The following is a 19,245-nucleotide window of genomic DNA, read 5'->3' on the forward strand; positions in this document are numbered from 1 at the left end:
TATCCTTTCCCAAGAGAAACACTACTTATATAGAATGGTAAAGTATTACCTATATAAAGTTTCAAACAAATGCAAATTTCTTATAAAACCCAAAAAATCTACATAGATCAGAAAGACAAAGAATCCTATTTGTATTGAGGTCCAAGGAAACAGCTAATTTGGAGACTGATTTTGCAAAACTGCTTTCTGGATATGAATGTGAATCACAGTGAAATTTAAGTCATATGTACAATAATTTCTTTATTTTGTCCAGAAATATATTGAACACATTCTTTTTTGCATTTTATTACCAAGTCTATTGCTTCTACATTTTATTCAATGAGAAAAAAATACTGAGACATTGTTCAAGAATAAATTCTATTACAATTTCAATAACTGCAGCATGCCTCTAACACACTTTTATTTGAATAATATTAATTCTGTAGTATAAAGGGGAAAAAAGGACAAAAAATTTCTAAAAAATTGACATTAATTCCAAAATAAAAAGGGTTGGATGAAATGGATAAATGTACCCCACTTAGGGATAAATAATCTCAGAGAAAAGTGACCAAAATTAGTCTTACTAAGGGGAAAAAAACAACCTCAATTCAAGTTCAATGTAATGCAACACTTTGACATAATGTACTAAAATTTTGCAACACAATCAATTTCATAAATACAATTTAAGAGTCAAAATATCAAAGAGGCTAGACTCAGCCTATCCTGCCTTGGGTATCATTTATGATTTGTTTAGCTGCCACATTTTAATAAAAATTTGGTATGTAATTATAGTTAAGAGACTGACCTTTCACCAGAAAAACTCCCAAACTTCCCTTTCCCCCAGTTTCCTCATTTATATGGGGATTTCAAAAGAACATAACATACTGGGATATTGAGATAGTTAAATAATGCAGTAAAATTAAAGTGCTTAGAATTGTATTTGTACATATGAGTTAGTTAAAAAAAAAACCACATACACAATATAACAAGTATCTATAAATATTGGAGACTGACCAGATAGCTGACATGTTAAGACAACTATATTTCAGTGGAACACACATATATACCCCTCATTCTTGGAATGGTAGATTATGTCAAAAAAATATCCTTTTGTTCAGCTGAGTGACTAGATGAGTGTTTAATATGCCATATGGTTCAAGATCTGGCCCCAGAAGCTAGAGCAATGCCTTAAAAAAAAGAGAACTAGAGCAATGCCTTAAAAAAAAGAGAAAAGTGATGGAGGAAAAGAAAATACACAGAAGTGAAAAGAATGAGCAACAATGAGATGGCCAAGGCTCGAAGCTGACGGTTAATATGTTGAGTGTTACTAACAGTGAGACATCCCTTCTGGGGCTGAGAACAAAGATGCTTCCTATACAGTGTCTCTTCAGGAGTAGGTCTCTTATTAGAGATTCAAAAAATCTTCAGACATATTTCATATGCAGATACCATAAATTTATGTTTGAAGTTGAAAAATTTTTGAGAGTCTGTGTCATAAGTTTGAATGGATGCAAGGTCAGTGTTAAAGAAAGTACTGTAAAGCATGGCATAAAGATTAAAATTGTATCTGAGACGGTGCCTGGAAATCAAGGAAACCTGCAGCTTTATGACATGTGCTTTCCTCAGCCAGTAGCTTGAATTAGTCTTAGGAAAGAATGAGAGGATGTTTAACTTACAGAAAAGACAATTTAGAAAAGACAAGAGAGGATGTGTCTTCAGTGTTTGAAAGCGTGCCCTGGGATAGAGGGATTTGATTTATGTAGCTGGAGAGTACAGAGCCCAGACAATTTGGAAAAAGTTTGTGATGCATGTTTTTAGTCAGTGAGGTAGAATTTTATAAATACAATATATCTACCTCTAAATATGCTACCTGCTTCATGAAGTAGTGCATCCCTTATCCTACACATGCCTGAAAGAAGAATAAACTGACAATGTCTCATAGTTACCAGGAAAAAATGATGCTAGAGTTGGTAGAAATTTAGGCTTACAAGATCTCCAAGGACCATCCTTTCAACACTGATAAAATTGCGACAGGTAAAATATTTTAATTACATTTTTGGTATATATACACACACACATATGTTATATAATGACATTCAAATTTTGACTTTCCTTTTTGTTGTTCTTTTTTTCTGGAGACATAATTCTATGGATGAAACAATAATCTGATAGTTTAGAAACATAATACAGTAAGAAACAGATGGCTTGAATGTATTATGTAGTTAAGGAGATGTTTCACTGTAGTTTTTTGGCACAGTATAAAGTCATACTAGTTCCACCTAGCTAAAGCAGATCTTTAGTTGGAAAACAAACCTCTAAAAGAGGCTGAGGAAGGTTCTGTTTTAACACCAGCACAAGCAGATGAATTTATGACTAATTGTATCACAAATACCAAGGGAAGGAAAAACTTTAAGACTCTGCAACTCCAAAAATATTTTCAGATTCTACCTGTAGTTTTACAATGATTGTAGTGGTCATTTTGCTTGATAACATAGATATGTCAGAATTGTCAGGAAATTTTAATGCAAGAGAAGGGTACTTTTTTCATGCATAAGATATGATGAAGTGAAAAAAAAAAGATATGGTGAAGTGATGATTCAATTATACACAAGGCAAATAAAAACAAAGCAAATAATACCAGTTTGTAAGTAAATGTTTCTATTAGATTGGGAACTATAATCATAGCCAAGATAATTATTATTAATACTAGTGTAATAAAGTCCAGTCTGGAACATTTTAGAAAGTGCTATGAAATATTTTTATTTTGTACTTGGTAGAAAACTGAACTAAAATTCCACATAAAAATAAATATGGAGTGGCACCTGGGTGGGTCAGTGGATTAAGCCTCTGCGGCTCTGGCCATGATCTCAGGGTCCTGGGATCCCGGCCGCATCGGGCTCTCTGCTCAGCAGGGGGCCTGCTTCCCCCTCTCTCTCTGTCTTCCTCTCTGCCTACTTGTGATCTCTCTGTCAAATGAATAAATAAAATCTTTAAAAAATATATGGAAATACACCCTATATTACTTCTTCTATTGTCCTTGATTTCACTGGGAAATAATCCTCCTCCCAAGAAATAAAGTTGACAATGTATTTGTAGTTAGGAGATAGGAAAATAACAAAAAAAAAAAAAAGTAGCTGATGTAAATAGTGAGAAAAACAATCTGAAATCTTGCAAATGTTGGCAGAGATTCCTACAAACACAAGCATGCACATGTATGTTAACACACATATGTGTACACCCACAAGTACACACACACACAGATACACACACGCAGTCTTACCCCCCTTAAGAAATAGCTTCCCTTCTCTTACTGATCCCTCACTCAGTTTTAGAAAGACACTCTTACCACCTTGTTGTTCCTTGACCACCCAGGCACTTAACCAACCTTTACTGCCTTTATCTGGCATAATTCTATTCATGCCCTCAGCTTTAATGTTCTCAAGGGCCACTTTCTTACTTCAGTCAAATATTTCCTCAAATATCACCTTTATTTAAAAACTTACATTTTACGGGGAACCTGGGTGGCTCAGTTGGTTAAGGTCTGCCTTCAACTCAGGTCATGATCTCAGGGCGTGGGATTGAGCCCCAGGGCAAATTCCATGCTCAGTGGGCAGTCTCCTTCTCTCTCTCCCTGTGCCCCTCGCCCCACTTGCATGCGGGCACACACAACCTCTCTCTCTCTCTCAAATAAATAAAATCTTTTTAAAAAATTAAAATTAAAATTAACATTTTAGGGGCACCTGGATGGCTCAGTGGGTTAAGCCTCAGCCTTCGGCTTAGATCATGGTCTCAGGATCCTGGGATGGAGCCCCGCATCGGGCTCTCTGCTCAGCGGGAAGACTGCCTGCCTCTCTGCCTACTTGTGATTTCTCTCTCTCTGTGTCAAAAAAATAAATAAAATCTTTAAAAAGAATTTACATTCTATTTTGGGATAATTTTAGTTTTACAGAAAACTTCCAAAGATAATATGTAGAGTTCCTGTGTATCCCTCCATTAATTTCAGTTTTCCCTGATATTATCATTTTATAGTACCCTGTAGTATATTTGTCAAAACTGAAAACCCATATTGGCACATTATCAACTAAACACCACACGTTTTGGATTTCCACTAAAGTCTTTTATTTTTTTCCTTTGGAAGATCCTATTCATTATATCATAATGCATGTAGTTGTGTCCCCTTCCTTTCTTCTTGTATGGTAGTTCCTCACTCTGTCTTTATTTTTCATGATTTTCACAGTTTGGGAGAGTACTAGTCAGATAATTCACAGAATGCACTTTAAGTTAGAGTTCTTTTGTCTCATGATTGGACTGTGACTAAGGGTTTTTGGAAAGACTATCACAGTGGTCACATGCTCTTTTCATCACATTATATTAGGAGATAAATGATATCTGCATGACATAACTGAGGATGCTATCCTTGATCGCTTGGTTAGGGTAGTGTTTGGCAGGTTTCTCTATTGTATAGTTATAATTTTTCCCTTTCTGTATTCTCTTACTTGGACACAAATCACTAAATTGAGCCCACCATCTAGAGAGAGTGAGATTAAGCTTCATCTACAGGAGGGTGTATCTAATATACATTAGAATTCTGTAAAGAAGATTTTTTTCATTCTTCTGTATTTATATAATCATCCATTTATATCAATGGATATTTATATATATCATCCATTTATATCATATGACCTTATGAATATTTATTTTATATATTTGGGTTATGATTTAGTACTATGCTACTTATTTTATTGCTCAAATTGTTCCAGCTTAGGCCATTGGGAGTCCTTTAATGTTGGCTCCTGTATCCCTTTCACCAGCCCCAGCTTTTTGGTTTTTTCTGCACCTAAGTTCCTGGTCCTATAAGATGCTGCAGGATTACCTTGCACTTTCACTATCCCAGTCCTAAAATCAGCCATTTACTTAAGGATCCTTGGTTCCTTTTATAGGAGAATGGTACATAGAAGCTGAGATCTTGACACCAGGTGTGTTTTTTCCTACTGGGGTAAATCTCATCATTTCATTTTACTTATTTACTTTCTAACTTAAAACTATGTGTGGATTAGGCTCTCTTTTTGCTCGTTATCTCATCGTTTTAATGAGACTACCCTCACTACCCAGTTTCATGGTGAAATCTTCCTCTCCCCCAACCTCCATTACAAATTCCCATTATCTTTTTTTTTTTAAATAAATGTCTATTTTAATGTTTTTCACAATAGAATAAATGCTTCTCTTGATGACTGCAGATATTGTAGGGCTGTTTGGTAGTTTTCAGAACCACCACAGTAATGGTCGTCTTCCTGATTGTTGTATAGTCTTCAGTCATTATAAGGAATTACTTGTCTGAAACTGCTGTCAAACCAGCAGGACTGCATTTATGCATCCATCATTTTCAGGATTGTTGGTAACCTGGGCATATTTTCCCCAAATAACTTTACCTCCTTGTGTCACAAGGCCCAACTAGCTCACAATCACCTCAATTACAGTACCTTTGGTAATAACACACAAAGTTTATATATTGCGGGTGAAGGATTTTTTTTTTTTTTTTTTTTTTTTAAACACCAAGGGTTGGCAGGCAAAAGGTGACTTTCAATTCAGGATATGTTACATGGGCCTTTTTGAAATGTAAGTCCATTGGCCTAATGAATCTTTCATATTTAGGTGGTTTTCGAGTAAAGCCATCTCCAACAAAGCAGACTTTAGCGACCATTCTCTTCCATGCTTTCTTCTTTCTCGTTCCTGTTCTTAATACTTCTGTTTCTCCCTGGGCGCGAACTTTTGAGTAAAGGAACTTCCCATTTTCCCACTTTCTCTTTTCCTTTTTGTTTAATCATATTGGAAAGTACTTTAGCTCGGGACTGTCCCTTCCTGTCCAGTAGGTACACAGGTACTGCTCCTTGTGGGGTCTTTTCATCATTGTTTTGTTTGGTGTTTCTCTTTTCATGCATCTTGATAGTCTTTTTCATTTGTATTTTCTCAGCATGGTGCTGTTTATGGTAGAGCTTAGCTTTCAGACCAATCACCTTTTTTGCCTTCTTTGAATGTTCATGAGCCTCTCGACCTTCTTTCTTTCTCTTTTTCTCATGGTAATCCAAAGGATAGCCATAGCGCTTCCAGTGTAACTCAATATATTCATTTTGTGGCACGGTGAGGGCTGCAGAGCTGTCGGGTGCAGCTGTCGGGGAGCAAAGATTATCTCAATTTTCGGATCTCCCAGACCCAGAAGCTAACTCCATGCAAGCTGCTACAGGAAAAAGATTCCCATTATCTTTTTACAGTGTTTCCTCTTTCATAGCACATTCAAAAATGTTATAGAATTGGGGCACCTGGGTGGCACAGTTAAGTGTTGACTCTAGGTTTCAGCTCAGGTCCTGATATCAGAGTCATGAGAGCAAGACCCTAGTCAGGTTCTATGCTCAGTGAAGTTTCTGCTTAAGACTCTTTCTCTGCCTCTGCCCCTCCCCTTTCTCTAAAATAAATAATTATTTTAAAAAGTTATAGATTTTACTTATATTTTTCTGAGTAGCTCTTTTTTTTTCCCCCTAAAGATTTTGTTTGTTAAAGAGAGAAAAAGAGAGAGCACACAAGCAGGGAGAGAGGTAGCCAGAGGGAGAAGCAGGTTCCCCACTGAGCAAGGAGCCCAATGAAAAACTTGATCCCAGGACCCTGGGATCATGACTGGAGCTGAAGGCAGATGCTTAATTAACTGAGCCATCCAGGTATACCATGAGTAGTTTTAATGTCTGTTTTCTCCGCCCCTAAAATTTAAGTTTTATGAATGCAGGGATTTTTACTTTGACCATTACTGTATATATAGCATACAGAGCAATATCTAACACAAAGGCGGGAGTTAAAAATATTTGTTGAAAAGGTATGGATATTTGCAAGAAAAATTTAAGATCTAAATACATTTTAGCTTTCATCTCATCAAACATTAAATATCTCAAATTATGTTTAAATATAAAATAGAGAGTGGGCACCTGGGTGGCTCAGTGGTTGAGCCTCTGCCTTCGGCTCAGATCATGATCTCAGGGTTCTGGGATCGAGTCCCACATCGGGCTCTCTGCTCTGCAGGGAGCCTGCTTCCTCCTCTCTCTCTCTCTCTGCCTGCCTCTCCTCCCACTTGTGATCTCTCTCTGTCAAATAAATAAAAAATCTTAAAAAAAAAAAAAATAAATAAAAATAAATAAATAAATATAAAATAGAGCAATTTAGGCAATTCTTTTAATAGGATTTGAAAAATAAAAGAAAATCAGGAAACTGTACTGTTAAGATTATTTATTAAAGGCCACAAACTTAGTGTATTTTACATGTTAAGATGTAGATAATTGTACCTAAACATGTAAATAATTTATCTTTAGTGGAAGTTTATTTTTATCAGATAAGACATACTCATTTAGTATCTAATATTGCAATTAAAACCTAATTTTCATTCATTAAACTGTAAATATAAGGTCATCAAATACTGTCAACTAATTTTACCATCTTATTGTTCTGTAATTAAATAATGAGTTGAATAAAACATTTGGCATATGCTCACTTCATGGTTGCATAAAAGTCATAGTTTTAACCTTTGAAACTACACTTCAACCAACTTGCTGCATTAAATGAGCGTTAGCAAAATAGCAATAGTTAAGGGCTTAACTGATCTTGATTCAGTTAGAACAAAAAGAGACAAGAAATAAAATTTAAGTGAAAACTTTATATTCTTGAAAAAAATCGTTTGCTATAGAAGTGATTGTGAAAACTTACACATCAATTTGATGGTGCATGGAATCTAAATGTGCTTTAAATATGAGTTTATGCAAAATGATGCAATTATAGTCTAAAATTTGAATAGGAATCTATATCAATGTTCCTAACCTGTGATTCACATTTTCTCATCTACTACTGCTTCAAATACCTGAAAGCAGACTTTGATGATTCAAACCCTATTATAAATACCAAACACAAAAAGGAAGAAAAAGTAATGCTATTTTGGAATCATAATTTTAGAGTAAAAAAAAAATGTTAAATAAAAAGAAAAACAGACACTATAAATTTAACTGGAAAAAAACCCCACCTTGATCCTTTCAATATATTGATATATTCACGAGACACCTTGTCATAAATAATTTCCTAGCCATGCAGTAAATTATACAATATTTTCTTGACAATTAAGTTTACTGGTAATATCTTAACAGTATTTAAGAAAATTCTCTCTCTGTACTGTCTTTTTCCTTCCTTCTCACAAAAACATTCACATTCATCTTCATAGTCATCCACAAACACACCCACACTCACAAACACATACACTCATGAATTGCACTTTTAGGCATTAGGAAGGATGCCAGATGAAATTCAAAATTGGTTTTCAGTCTAACCATGTCAATCTAAATATTTATAAGAAATAATCATTTATATACAAAATAGGTATTTATAAATGATAATTTTTGTCTTTTAAAATACATGCTAATAACAGTATTTCAGTAGTATGTAAAATTTTGAGAAAAAAATCAGTAAGGTCAATCAAGCTTCAGGAATATTGACATGTTTTGCCCTAAGAGGTACATATAATGCAAAATAAGCTGTATTCTTAAGGAATGTAATTTTATCGGTTGATTAGTTAAAAAAATCATATTTATGAAAAAAAATTGTTCAGAGATATAACTGGCGCTGTGCTGGAGTCAGCTTTTACCAGCTTATGAGAGCTGAACGTTCCTGTTACTTCCCATCTCTGTGTTCCATCTTTCCTGACATGTTGGTAGTTAGAAATCAACCATGGCTGCAATATTTACACAATGAAGATTGGAAAGCACTATACATTAAAAGGTTGTTTATGTGTGTGTGTGTGTTTTGGTTTATTTTTTATTAAAGATTTTATTTATTTATTTGATAGACAGAGGTCACAAGTAGGCAGAGAGAATGGCAGAGAAAGAGGGGGAAGCAGGCTCCCCACTGAGCAGAGAGCCCAACACAGGACTCTGAGATCATGACCTGAGCCGAAGGCAGAGGCTTAACCCACTGAGCCACCCAGGCGCCCCTATGTGTGTGTGTTTGAATAACTGATTACTAAAAATTAGACTGCAAATCCCTGAATATCATCTAACCCTTGCACATTTAGCGACACAGTCATCTGGTTCTCTGTTTTGAAAGTACACATTTCTTTCTTTCTTTAAATATATTATTTTTCTCTAGTAATTATAGAAGTCATTGATTAAAAAGTGTGATTATTAGTAAAGAATTACTTTTGTTTGATTTTCATAGCATGATAGAAATAATGAAGAATAGCTTCAAAATATATTTTACTGTTTGAATATTCAAGTTTGAATTAATATTTTTAGGAGTCATGGTTTTCGTTAAACTGAAAATGCTCTTTAGAAATTTTCTAGTCACTCTTTTTTTTTTTTTAGGTTTTATTTATTTATTGACAGAGAGAGAGATCTCAAGTAGGCAGAGAGGCAGGCAGAGAGAGGGAGAAGCAGGCTCCCTACTGAGCAGAGAACCCAATGAGGGGCTCAATCCCAGAACCCTGAGATCATGACCTAAGCCGAAGGCAGAGGCTTTAGCCCACTGAGCCACCCAAGTGCCTCTCAGGTCACTCTTTTTCATCTTTCAGTGAATTTAGAAAATGTCAAAATTGATCTGCTTGACCAATTTCCCCATTTGGATAACTTTTAAAAGACCAAAAACAAAACAAAACAAACAGATCTTGGGTAGATTAGATTATGATTGAGATGCCCATCTTAAACCTTGTGAAAAAAAGTTGAGATAATAAGTAAACAAAAAGGTGTTTAGCAAGTCAATATTTTCTCTCTGGGGACATACTTCTTTATCAACTAGTCAGAGAACCTTCTGCCTTTATGTTAGTTTTGAGTTTGGCAACATCTGTGCTGTTTTTCTTCCATGACCTAAGGAGCTACAAAATGTGGTCTCACATATACCATTGTTCCCTGGAGTAAAGCTGGAGACTACATAATGAGGCCGGTAAAGCCACAAGAATATATTTAATTGTATTTACTTCTAGGATGTATGTAGACTTTTAGGGTAGTAATTTGCATCCCTAAATCAAGAAAATTTTAAAAAGAAAAGCTGCACTTTTGGTACTATTGTTGTTATCATTATTGCTCAGAAATGTAGGGTATTGTGTTACAAGGAAAATCTTTTTTATGGTAAAAATTCCTTTTTTTTTTTAAATTAGATCTTAAAGTACATTGAATAGATCAGTATTCATTATGACACAAATTTTCCCCAACTCTCACAGGGAAGACAAAAAAGGATATAATATTTTAGGGAGGGAATTGGTTGATTCACATTCTTCCTAGGACATGAAGGTTATGATTAATATATGACAACTTGAAAAATAGGATGCAGTTCCACTAGACTAATCCATTGAAGACAGAATTTCACCATAAATACAATCAACCCTCTGTATTCATGGATTCTGTTTTTTCAAATTTGCCTACTCAGTAAAATGTATTTGTGATCTCCAAATGAAAACTCGTGACACTTTGATAGTCATTTATAGACATAAGTAGAGAAGCAAAAAATTTGAGTTACCTCACTCACGTGTTCTCAGCTAAGATTTTTCTCTTCTTCTTTCATTTTTTTTTTTCCAAAATTTTTCAGTTTCCTGTTATATTGTAAATTAGTGTTCTTTCTGTGGTCTATTTCATGCTACACTTAAATTTTTGTGCTTTCTGTTGGTGGTTTTGGTTTAAAATGACACCCATGCATAGTGTTGTAGTGGGTTTCCTGTTCCTAAGTACAAGCAGGCTGTGATGTGCCTTAGGGAAAAAATACGTGTGTTAGATAAGCTTCCATTAGGTAGGAGTTACAGTGCAGTTGACTTCTACTGAGTTCACTGAGTTCAATATTAATGAATCAATGATGTATTAAGTAAATGCATAAAACAAGTCATCTAATGATCAATTTCTGAAAATGTGACCAGAGACTCACAGGAACTTAACCCTGTATTTTTCTTAGGAGAAATGATTCAGTACTAATTAACTGAGCATTTGTAGCCACGTTACAGAATATAACTATGATAAATTATAAGAATTGACTGTATCTTGAAGTAATTAATGTAGTGAGATAGAATGTCACACCTCAAAGAAATTTTGTGGAGAACTGTTAATCTTCACTAAAGCTTTTATATCAGTAGGTGATACTCTTCATTTGAACAAAAGAGATATTCATAATCACAGTTTTAAAAATAACAATAATGATACAAATTGTATAGCCACCTTAAAATTATCAACTTGATAACTATCTGTTGGCCAAAGCATCCTAGAAGTTCGGCTCCTTTTGGGAGCAATTGTTTTTGATAATCAATCATAGTTTTGTACACTCTAGTTGATAAAGACATTCAATTATTAAGATTACTCAACTCAGTTAAAAACTATAATACATAGAAAAATGAGGAGGGGCACTTGTGTGGTTCCATGGGTTAAGCCTCTGTCTTCAGCTCAGGTCATGATCTCAGGGTCCTGGGATCGAGCCCCGCATTGGGCTCTCTGCCCAGCGAGGAGCCTGCTTCCCCCTCTCTCTCTGCCTGCCTCTCTGCCTACTTGTGATCTCTCTCTCTGTCAAATAAATAAATAAAATATTATAAAAACAAAAGAAAAATGAGGAAAATGGCTATTAGGATCTAAATATTCAGGTCATCTGTATTTGAAATATAAACTTCTACAATTTATGTATATCAAAAAAGTTATTGTCTTTATAATATTAAACTATATAATTTAATAAGGAGGAGAAAAATAGCTACCATATATTGAGTACTTGTTATGGAGGAGATGCTTTTTCTTGCTCTTTATATATATATATTATATATATGTTATATATATTATATATATATATTATTCCATTTTTCCCAGTAATTGCTGTATTAAGTAAATTATATTAGTATCCCAATTATACATTTAAGACTACTAACAAGTCCAATGTCACTCAACTGGCAAGGAAGAGACTCAAATTTATAAGTGGGTAGTCCATAACTCCACAGTCAGGAAATAAAGACATAACACAGATAACACCTTTTATCTGATGAGATTTTATCAGTATGTGAAAGTCCCATTTTCATATCTGTTCTCCATCTATGACACCTAATATATATATTAGGTGTCATAGAATATCATAAAACCATATATATATATGGTTTTATGATGTTCATTCTCAATAAACAATCCCTATTTCAACCCAACAAAGAAAAGCAAACAAAATAATTATTTCCTGTCCATTCTCAGCTATTGATCCCCCTTTACGCTATTTGTAATTTGAAATGTTTCAGTACACCAACATTCATACTATTAATTAAGAAAGAGAGTGATCATGAATATAATTACATGTGAACTGGACTGAAAGTATAAGATATTTCAAAATAAAATTTGTCATACACTTTTTAAGGAAAATAGTTCTTTAGGTTATTGGAATGGCTATTTAATAAACAACTTAAAGAAACATAATAGTAAACAGCTCCAGTAAAGAACTCTTCATGAATTTGGTACACATATGGGCACCTTTATATTAAGCAAAACTGATGGCAAAAACAAGCTTTTTTGGAACATAAACACCAAAACTATAGCATCCAGATGTTGTACTCTATTCTTGATGAAATTCTCAGATAAATTTGGTTATGTTTTTCTGTTTGTTGAATATGCTCTATACATCATTTTAATAAAGTTATTGTTATTCTTGTTTTTTCTTGTTGCAAGGAAGTGTGAGATTTCTCCCTCATTTTATTTGAGGCAGGATTTCCACATAACCTCAACCCCACTGGGGATCTTTCCAATTTTTTCAAAGAAATAGGTTTTTGACACTCTCTTTTATCAATTCAGTGGGACCTTTAGTTCAGATATTACTGCAGTTCTTTTAGTTCAGTTAAAATCATTCGGAGAAGACCAAGCCAGATGATCAAATGCAATTCTTCCTAAGGGCATCACAGTACAACAAATGTATTTGTTTTGGGATTTGTGACTAGTAGCAGTCTCTGTTTATAAATACAGATTATGCCACAGGTATTAGTGACACTCTGTCACACCATATCACACAGTTGCCACTGAATAATTTTAAGGTGTCTGATTCTCATTCTTTCTGTGACTGTTTTATAAGCTGAAGATGATCATCTTTGCTACACTGAAATAAAATTCACAGCAAACATGAATTCTATCCACCCCTTGGTCATGTCCGTCTCTGTTTAGTCATGGGTATCCAAAATGAAATCAAGGGCAGAAATTTCTTTTCACCTTCAGAGAAAACACATTTCATCTGATTTCATCTGTTCCCTTCCTTTTTTTTTCTTCTTTTGTTCCCTATAGTAGAAGAATCTGTCTTAAAACACTAACCAATTTATTACCGTCTGTGAAAGTTCTGTGGTGAACTAGGCAGAGCTGAAATCAATGGAAAGTCTTTCCTGCAAGGCTCTTTAGGGTTTGATTCTCCTCCCATGGAATTTGCCAGGAAATCTCAATTATAGTTTGAGCTTTGCTGGAGGGTGTGACTCCCTGTGGGGAGCATCTCTTACAGCAGGGATGAAGACCCTCCCTGCTGGACTGGTTCTGGAGTAACTCAGAGGATAAAGAGACAACATGGTCTCAGGAGCCTCTGTCCAGATATACGGAAGAGGGACTTAGCAGCCACTGCCAGGTCTTAATTAGAAACAGGTGCGCTGAATCCTTCACCAACAGCTCAATTTCTGTCCTTCTTTACGTTTTGGTGGTGTGTTCATGTTTGACAATTCGACCAAAAAATGCAGATATCTGACTATAATAGAAGGGAGTATGAAGTCAGGGAAAAAGGTGATTTTAGGAAATAAATTCTAGGATTTAAAACCATATATAATGGAGTTGCTTTTTGAATTCATATAAGATATTAATTTGTAAGACAGAAATAAATTACCCATAATTGTACTAAATAAGCAGACTTCCTAGACAATGAACACATTCAAGTCTGAAGTAGTCATTAGCAAAACTCATGGAAAGAAGATACAGATGTGTGTAGTTGTTCTCAGACACTGAGGAAGACATGGTTATGTAAAAGATGCTTAAGCATGTGGACTCAGGAGGCAGGTAGCCTGAGTGCAAATCCTGATCCCTCTCCTTGCTACCTGTATGATCTTGGATGTGTCACTTCACCATTGGGGTCTCAGAGTTGTCATTTGCAAATTTGGAAATATGCTAACACTTGTCTCATGGAATTGTTGTGACGATTGAGTTTTCACAGACCTGGAGTACTCAGAACACTCCCTGGCATAAGGTAAGTGTGATACGTGTTACCTATTGTTTTTGTTGTTGTTACTATCTTTATCTTGGATATTAACGTATCAGCCATCGTGGCCTTGTTGAACACTTCCTTTTAGAAACATTTACTTTCCGGACACCTGGCTGGCTCAGTGGGTTGAGCATCTGCCTTCCACTCAGGTCATTCTCTCAGGGTCTTGAGATCGGCCCCCACCCCATCTCAGGCCCCTGGCCCAGCAGGAGGCCTGCTTGTCCCTCTCCCTCTGCCCGTTCCCCTTGCTTGTGCTCTCTCGGACAAATAAAGAAAATCTTAAAAAAAAAGAAAGAAAGAAACATTTATTTTCACTTGATGTCCAAACCACCACATTTCTTTATTTTCTTAATACACTGTTCTTTTTCTGTATCCTTTGTTGGCCTTTTTTCATCCAGTTGCAATGTCTCTAACATTGGATTCTTCAGGGCCTCTACATTTTGGGTGTGCCTGAGGGATCATTCTTTGAACCTCTTTTCTATCTGTACTTACTCCCTTGGTAATCCATTCTGATTCATAACTTTAAATTCCCTCTGTATGCTGACAATTCCCATGTATATATATCACCAGCCCATACTTATTTCTTAAACTCCAGGCGATCGCTATTTCAGTGTTAGTAGAATCTACACAAAGCAGGAGCAAAAACAGATTTTGTGGCACCTTAAACATAAAATTGGAGAGAAATTTATAGTAACATAATATTATATAATAAAACAACATTATAAATAATATAATATTATAAATACAAAACTAGGCGTAACAGTGATTTTTCCTCCACATGTGCTGTAGAGATTCACACCACTTTTTCCTGAGATATCTTTTGGCATTTTACCACGAACGCTCATTCTTTAATGCTGCCTGTAGGCAACTTGATTTTTCCTCCTCCCTTGGAACATTCTGCATCCTACAAACCAGTATTCATTGAAATCTATACAAGAGAGGTGTTAGAGCTTATCTCTCCCTCACTAAATAATTTAGTAAATCTGCTTTAGTAGAGTGATATTTGCATTGATTTTAATATGTTCCTCCCTCCCCATGTCTAGAGAATTGGAAAGCTAAAACATGTATTATGGAGATTCCCTTGAAGCCAGGGTTCTGGATGTTTTTCTTTTTCTTCTTCTTTCCCCCTACCCCCTGGACAATTAGATGTCTTTGTGCCAGTCTTGGTAGAGAACAGTGGCATGGAGATCATTTTCCTGGAAGCCGTGGCTGCTGTGTCTGGCAATCCAGGTCAGATAATACAAGACTCTCATATAGTACTTTCCAATGTCCACTTCCCAGTTTTGTGGATGAGAAGAATCTGTTGTCATGGCAGGGACTTTTGACCTTTTAATCACTGGATCACAGATTAATGTACCTGTTATTTGGCTTCTTGGTGAGGATGGGAAGTCAGTGCAGCACTGAGAGAAGAGCTATTGTAGATATCTTATTTCTGGGTCCAGAAAATTATCTGGAAAAGGACCCGGTGTAGTGGAACAACAGAAGGGCTTCAGACACATTTGTTGAGTGTGCATCTAGAGGGTTTGCCTTTGATTTTTTGCTTCCTGGGTAGAATCAGTGGAGAATGCAAGATATCAATGGAGCATAGAAGGAAAGGGGCTAGTGAGCCAAGTGAAGTTCTTATGTGTCAACATTCTAAAGGAGGAACAGGAATATTCCATCTGCCTGAGTGTGACATGAACTGATCTGAGGAAACCCACTGTCTTTCCCACAGCTTAGCCTGGAAGAGCTATGACAAAAATTACTCCCATTCTTAAGAGAAACCCAGAAGTAGTTGAAACAGAGTGCCAAATGCAAAGGAGTCAAAAGGTTGACAATAAGACAATTTTGTAGTAAACTGTAGACCTAAACTGCAGACCACATAAGAATGAGAAGCACTCAGAGAAACCAGTGTGGAAAGATGGTGTCCCAGACAAAATAGCTCCCTGTAATTTTGCTAGGTATACCAAGGAGAAATAAAAACCTTTATCCGTAGGAAGATTTGTAAATGATGTCTCAAAAAGCATTACTCATAATTGCCAAACATTGGAAAAAAAACTTAAAATACCCGAAAATAATAGATAAACTATGTGTTATGTTCCAAATATAGATTAAAAAGTCAGCTGAAGCAATGTTGTCTCCCTGGGAAGTATCATTAAAATGCAGAGTTTTTGTTTTTTTTTTAACTGTCATAATTCAGGTAGATATTGGACAAGTGAGTAGAGGCCAGATAGAGGTCTTGTTAAACATTCTAAAATGCACAGGATACCTTCTATATAACAAAATATTACTCAAACAAAATATTACTCAGCAAAATATCATAGTGCCACTGCTGAGAAACCTTGCAAATGAAGTACAGGAATATGAATATCAGAAACTAGCAATGACTTTCTCAGAAATACAGATATCTAATGTATCTTTTCTTAAAGTGTCCCAGTTTTATTAAGGAAGTGATCCAGCTTTGTCTATTGGCTTTGATCTCTAAAGTTAGTTTCTGCTTTCTTGGAAATGAAAAATTCACCAAATTGTCTATTAGGAAAATAGATTTTCTTCCTAAATTGAAAAATAAATCTTTTCCAATTCCCAAACGCTTTGCTAGTCTTCTCACTATGTAACTAGTACTATTGTGCATAACTGAAATCCCAAGCAGTCACTTTTTGTGCTATTTTTAAAAAGTGAGTATTTCTGAATAATTAGGTATACTATACCAAATACAGAAAAATCAATATGTCATTTTTATTTGGAAGCTTAGACTTTAATTACATCATTTTCCTATTTATGTTTGCCTTTTCAAGTCTAAATAATGTCCATTAGCTTTTTTTTCTTCTATATTAAAGTATTAGTTTTCTCATATTGAGATTTTAAAATATATCTTACATTTATGTCATCAATATCTAAAGTACTGGAATGTGGGGCTAGTTGGAATTATTGTAATGTCAGCAATAGCCTGTATCTATTGCTTTGCAGAAGAATAAAGAGCTTACATTATAAAGATATATACCCACCAAAATGTTTGAAATAGAAAGTTAATGGACCAAATATCTATTTAGGAGTATAGAAAAATATATAATGATATTCAAACAAAACCATAGTTGATAGTACTTCATAAAAATTAGTTAATAAGATAATTCATTTTATCATAAACTGGTGAGTTTGTGATCTCTGGATCTTTTTTTCTTACATATATTGAATGTCATTATTTTGATCTTATAGCTATCAAATATAAAAACAACATTTCAGAAAGAAGAATTTCATATATTGATCTGTGGATGAAAGATGAAGAATATGTCAAGATCTTTAAATGCAAAACATTGAAAGGGTAATTAAAGCATCTGAAAAATGAAATCTATAATATATGTTAATTAAATACATATTTAATGTATAGTCAATAAATATATGCCCATTAATTAAAATATTTAGTGACAATAAATAGTTTAATTTTAAAAGTTAAAAAAGAAAAATTTTAATAAACCGGCCTTGATTGAGACGAGTGTTATATTGGCTTCTCCTGTGTTATGTAATTCGATTTTTCCAAGTATATTTGGCAGGAACTTAGAAATTTTTACTGTCTGACTTTTTTCTTTTTATTCTATCAGGATGTAGATCTGATGGATCAGGATGGAATGACGTCTTTAATGTGGGCAGCTTATAGACCACATAGGTATGTAATCATTATAAAATATTTATTCAGATCATTTTCAACATATTAAAATGTAAAATAAATGATGAGAAAAAATACTTAATGTTCTATTTGTTAATATTTAAAATTCTTATTATGAGTACATACTGTATAATAAATTACCTTACAAAGATGAATTTAAGTTTAAATAGTCAAAGAACTCCTGTTCTACTTAATGAGATAGATGTCTCAGGCATATAGGATAATTAGTCCCAACTGGAGTTAGGAGAGAGAATTTTAGGGAGTAAAACTGATAAAATCCTTGATGCATCAGGATGTCTTAAAAGGAGATTTGGATAACTAGGGGAGAGTTTTGATTGAATAGATGTTAGTTTTAATTGTATTTTGTTAAAAAACAATTTGGTAAGTACTGGATGATGATGTATGGAATTGTTAATGACTATATATAAAAGAAGCAGATTTCTGCAAATACTGACGTCATTTCTAGCACCTTCATTGTGATTATAAACATGTTATTTAAAAAGAACACTCCTAAAAAATAAATAAATAAATAAAAAATAAAAAGAACACTCCTGGGACACCTGGGTGGCTCAGTTGGTTAAGCATCTGCCTTTGCTCATGTCATGATCCCAGCGTCCTGGGATCAAGTCCCACATCTGTCTCCTTGCATGGCAGGCAGCCTGCTTCTCCCTCTGCCTCTGCCTGTCACTCTGTCTGCCTGTGCTCACTCTCGCTCCTCTCTCTCTCTGACAAATAAATAAATAAAACTATTTTATAAATAAATAAATAAATAAATAAATAAATAAATAAAAAGAACACTCCTCCAGGCACCTGGGTGGGTCTGTTTTCCCTCTGGGCATAATCCTGGGGTCCTGGGATCAGACCCTCATTGGGCTCCCTACTCAGCAAAGCCTGCTTCTCCCTCTCCCACTTCTCTTGCTTGTGTTCCCTCTCTCACTGTGTCTCTCTCTATCAAATAAATAAATAAATAATCTTTAAAAAAAGAAAGCACTTTTCAAATAAGTTATTTTTAATAAGTTATTTTTAATTGTTAAAGGGTCACAATAACTAGTTTAGCTTAGTATTACAATATTAAAAATTACTATAATTCTTGATGAAGACATCTTTAATCCCATGGAAAAGGACTGCACTTTTTAGTTAACAACTAACTTCTTTTTAGGGCTTTATTTTGAAAAAAAAATCCTACATAAATTACAACTCTACATGAAGATCAATCCTTTGCAATTTAACATAATGAGAGATTCCTATCTCATAGATTGATAACATTTTCTTTTTTTTTTTCTTGTTTTTTTTTGTATAACACATTTTCTTAAGAGAAAATATGAACACTAAAATATGTTAAACATAAATATTCTATGCTTTCAAATTTTCCTGTTTCAGCTATT

General features: G+C 34.5%; 1 protein-coding gene across 1 annotated transcript; it reads right to left on the reverse strand.

The window, feature by feature from the left end:
* Nucleotides 1–5,290: 5,290 nt before the first annotated feature.
* On the reverse strand, nucleotides 5,291–14,280 carry LOC125106989 (ribosome biogenesis protein NSA2 homolog). The gene is given in 4 exon segments (XM_047741541.1): nucleotides 5,291–5,394; nucleotides 5,604–5,752; nucleotides 5,754–6,145; nucleotides 14,226–14,280. Coding segments are annotated over 4 exon segments (645 nt in total). The 3' UTR covers nucleotides 5,291–5,345.
* Nucleotides 14,281–19,245: the final 4,965 nt, after the last annotated feature.

Source organism: Lutra lutra, chromosome 8 (assembly GCF_902655055.1).
Source record: "Lutra lutra chromosome 8, mLutLut1.2, whole genome shotgun sequence".
Lineage (NCBI taxonomy): Eukaryota > Metazoa > Chordata > Mammalia > Carnivora > Mustelidae > Lutra > Lutra lutra.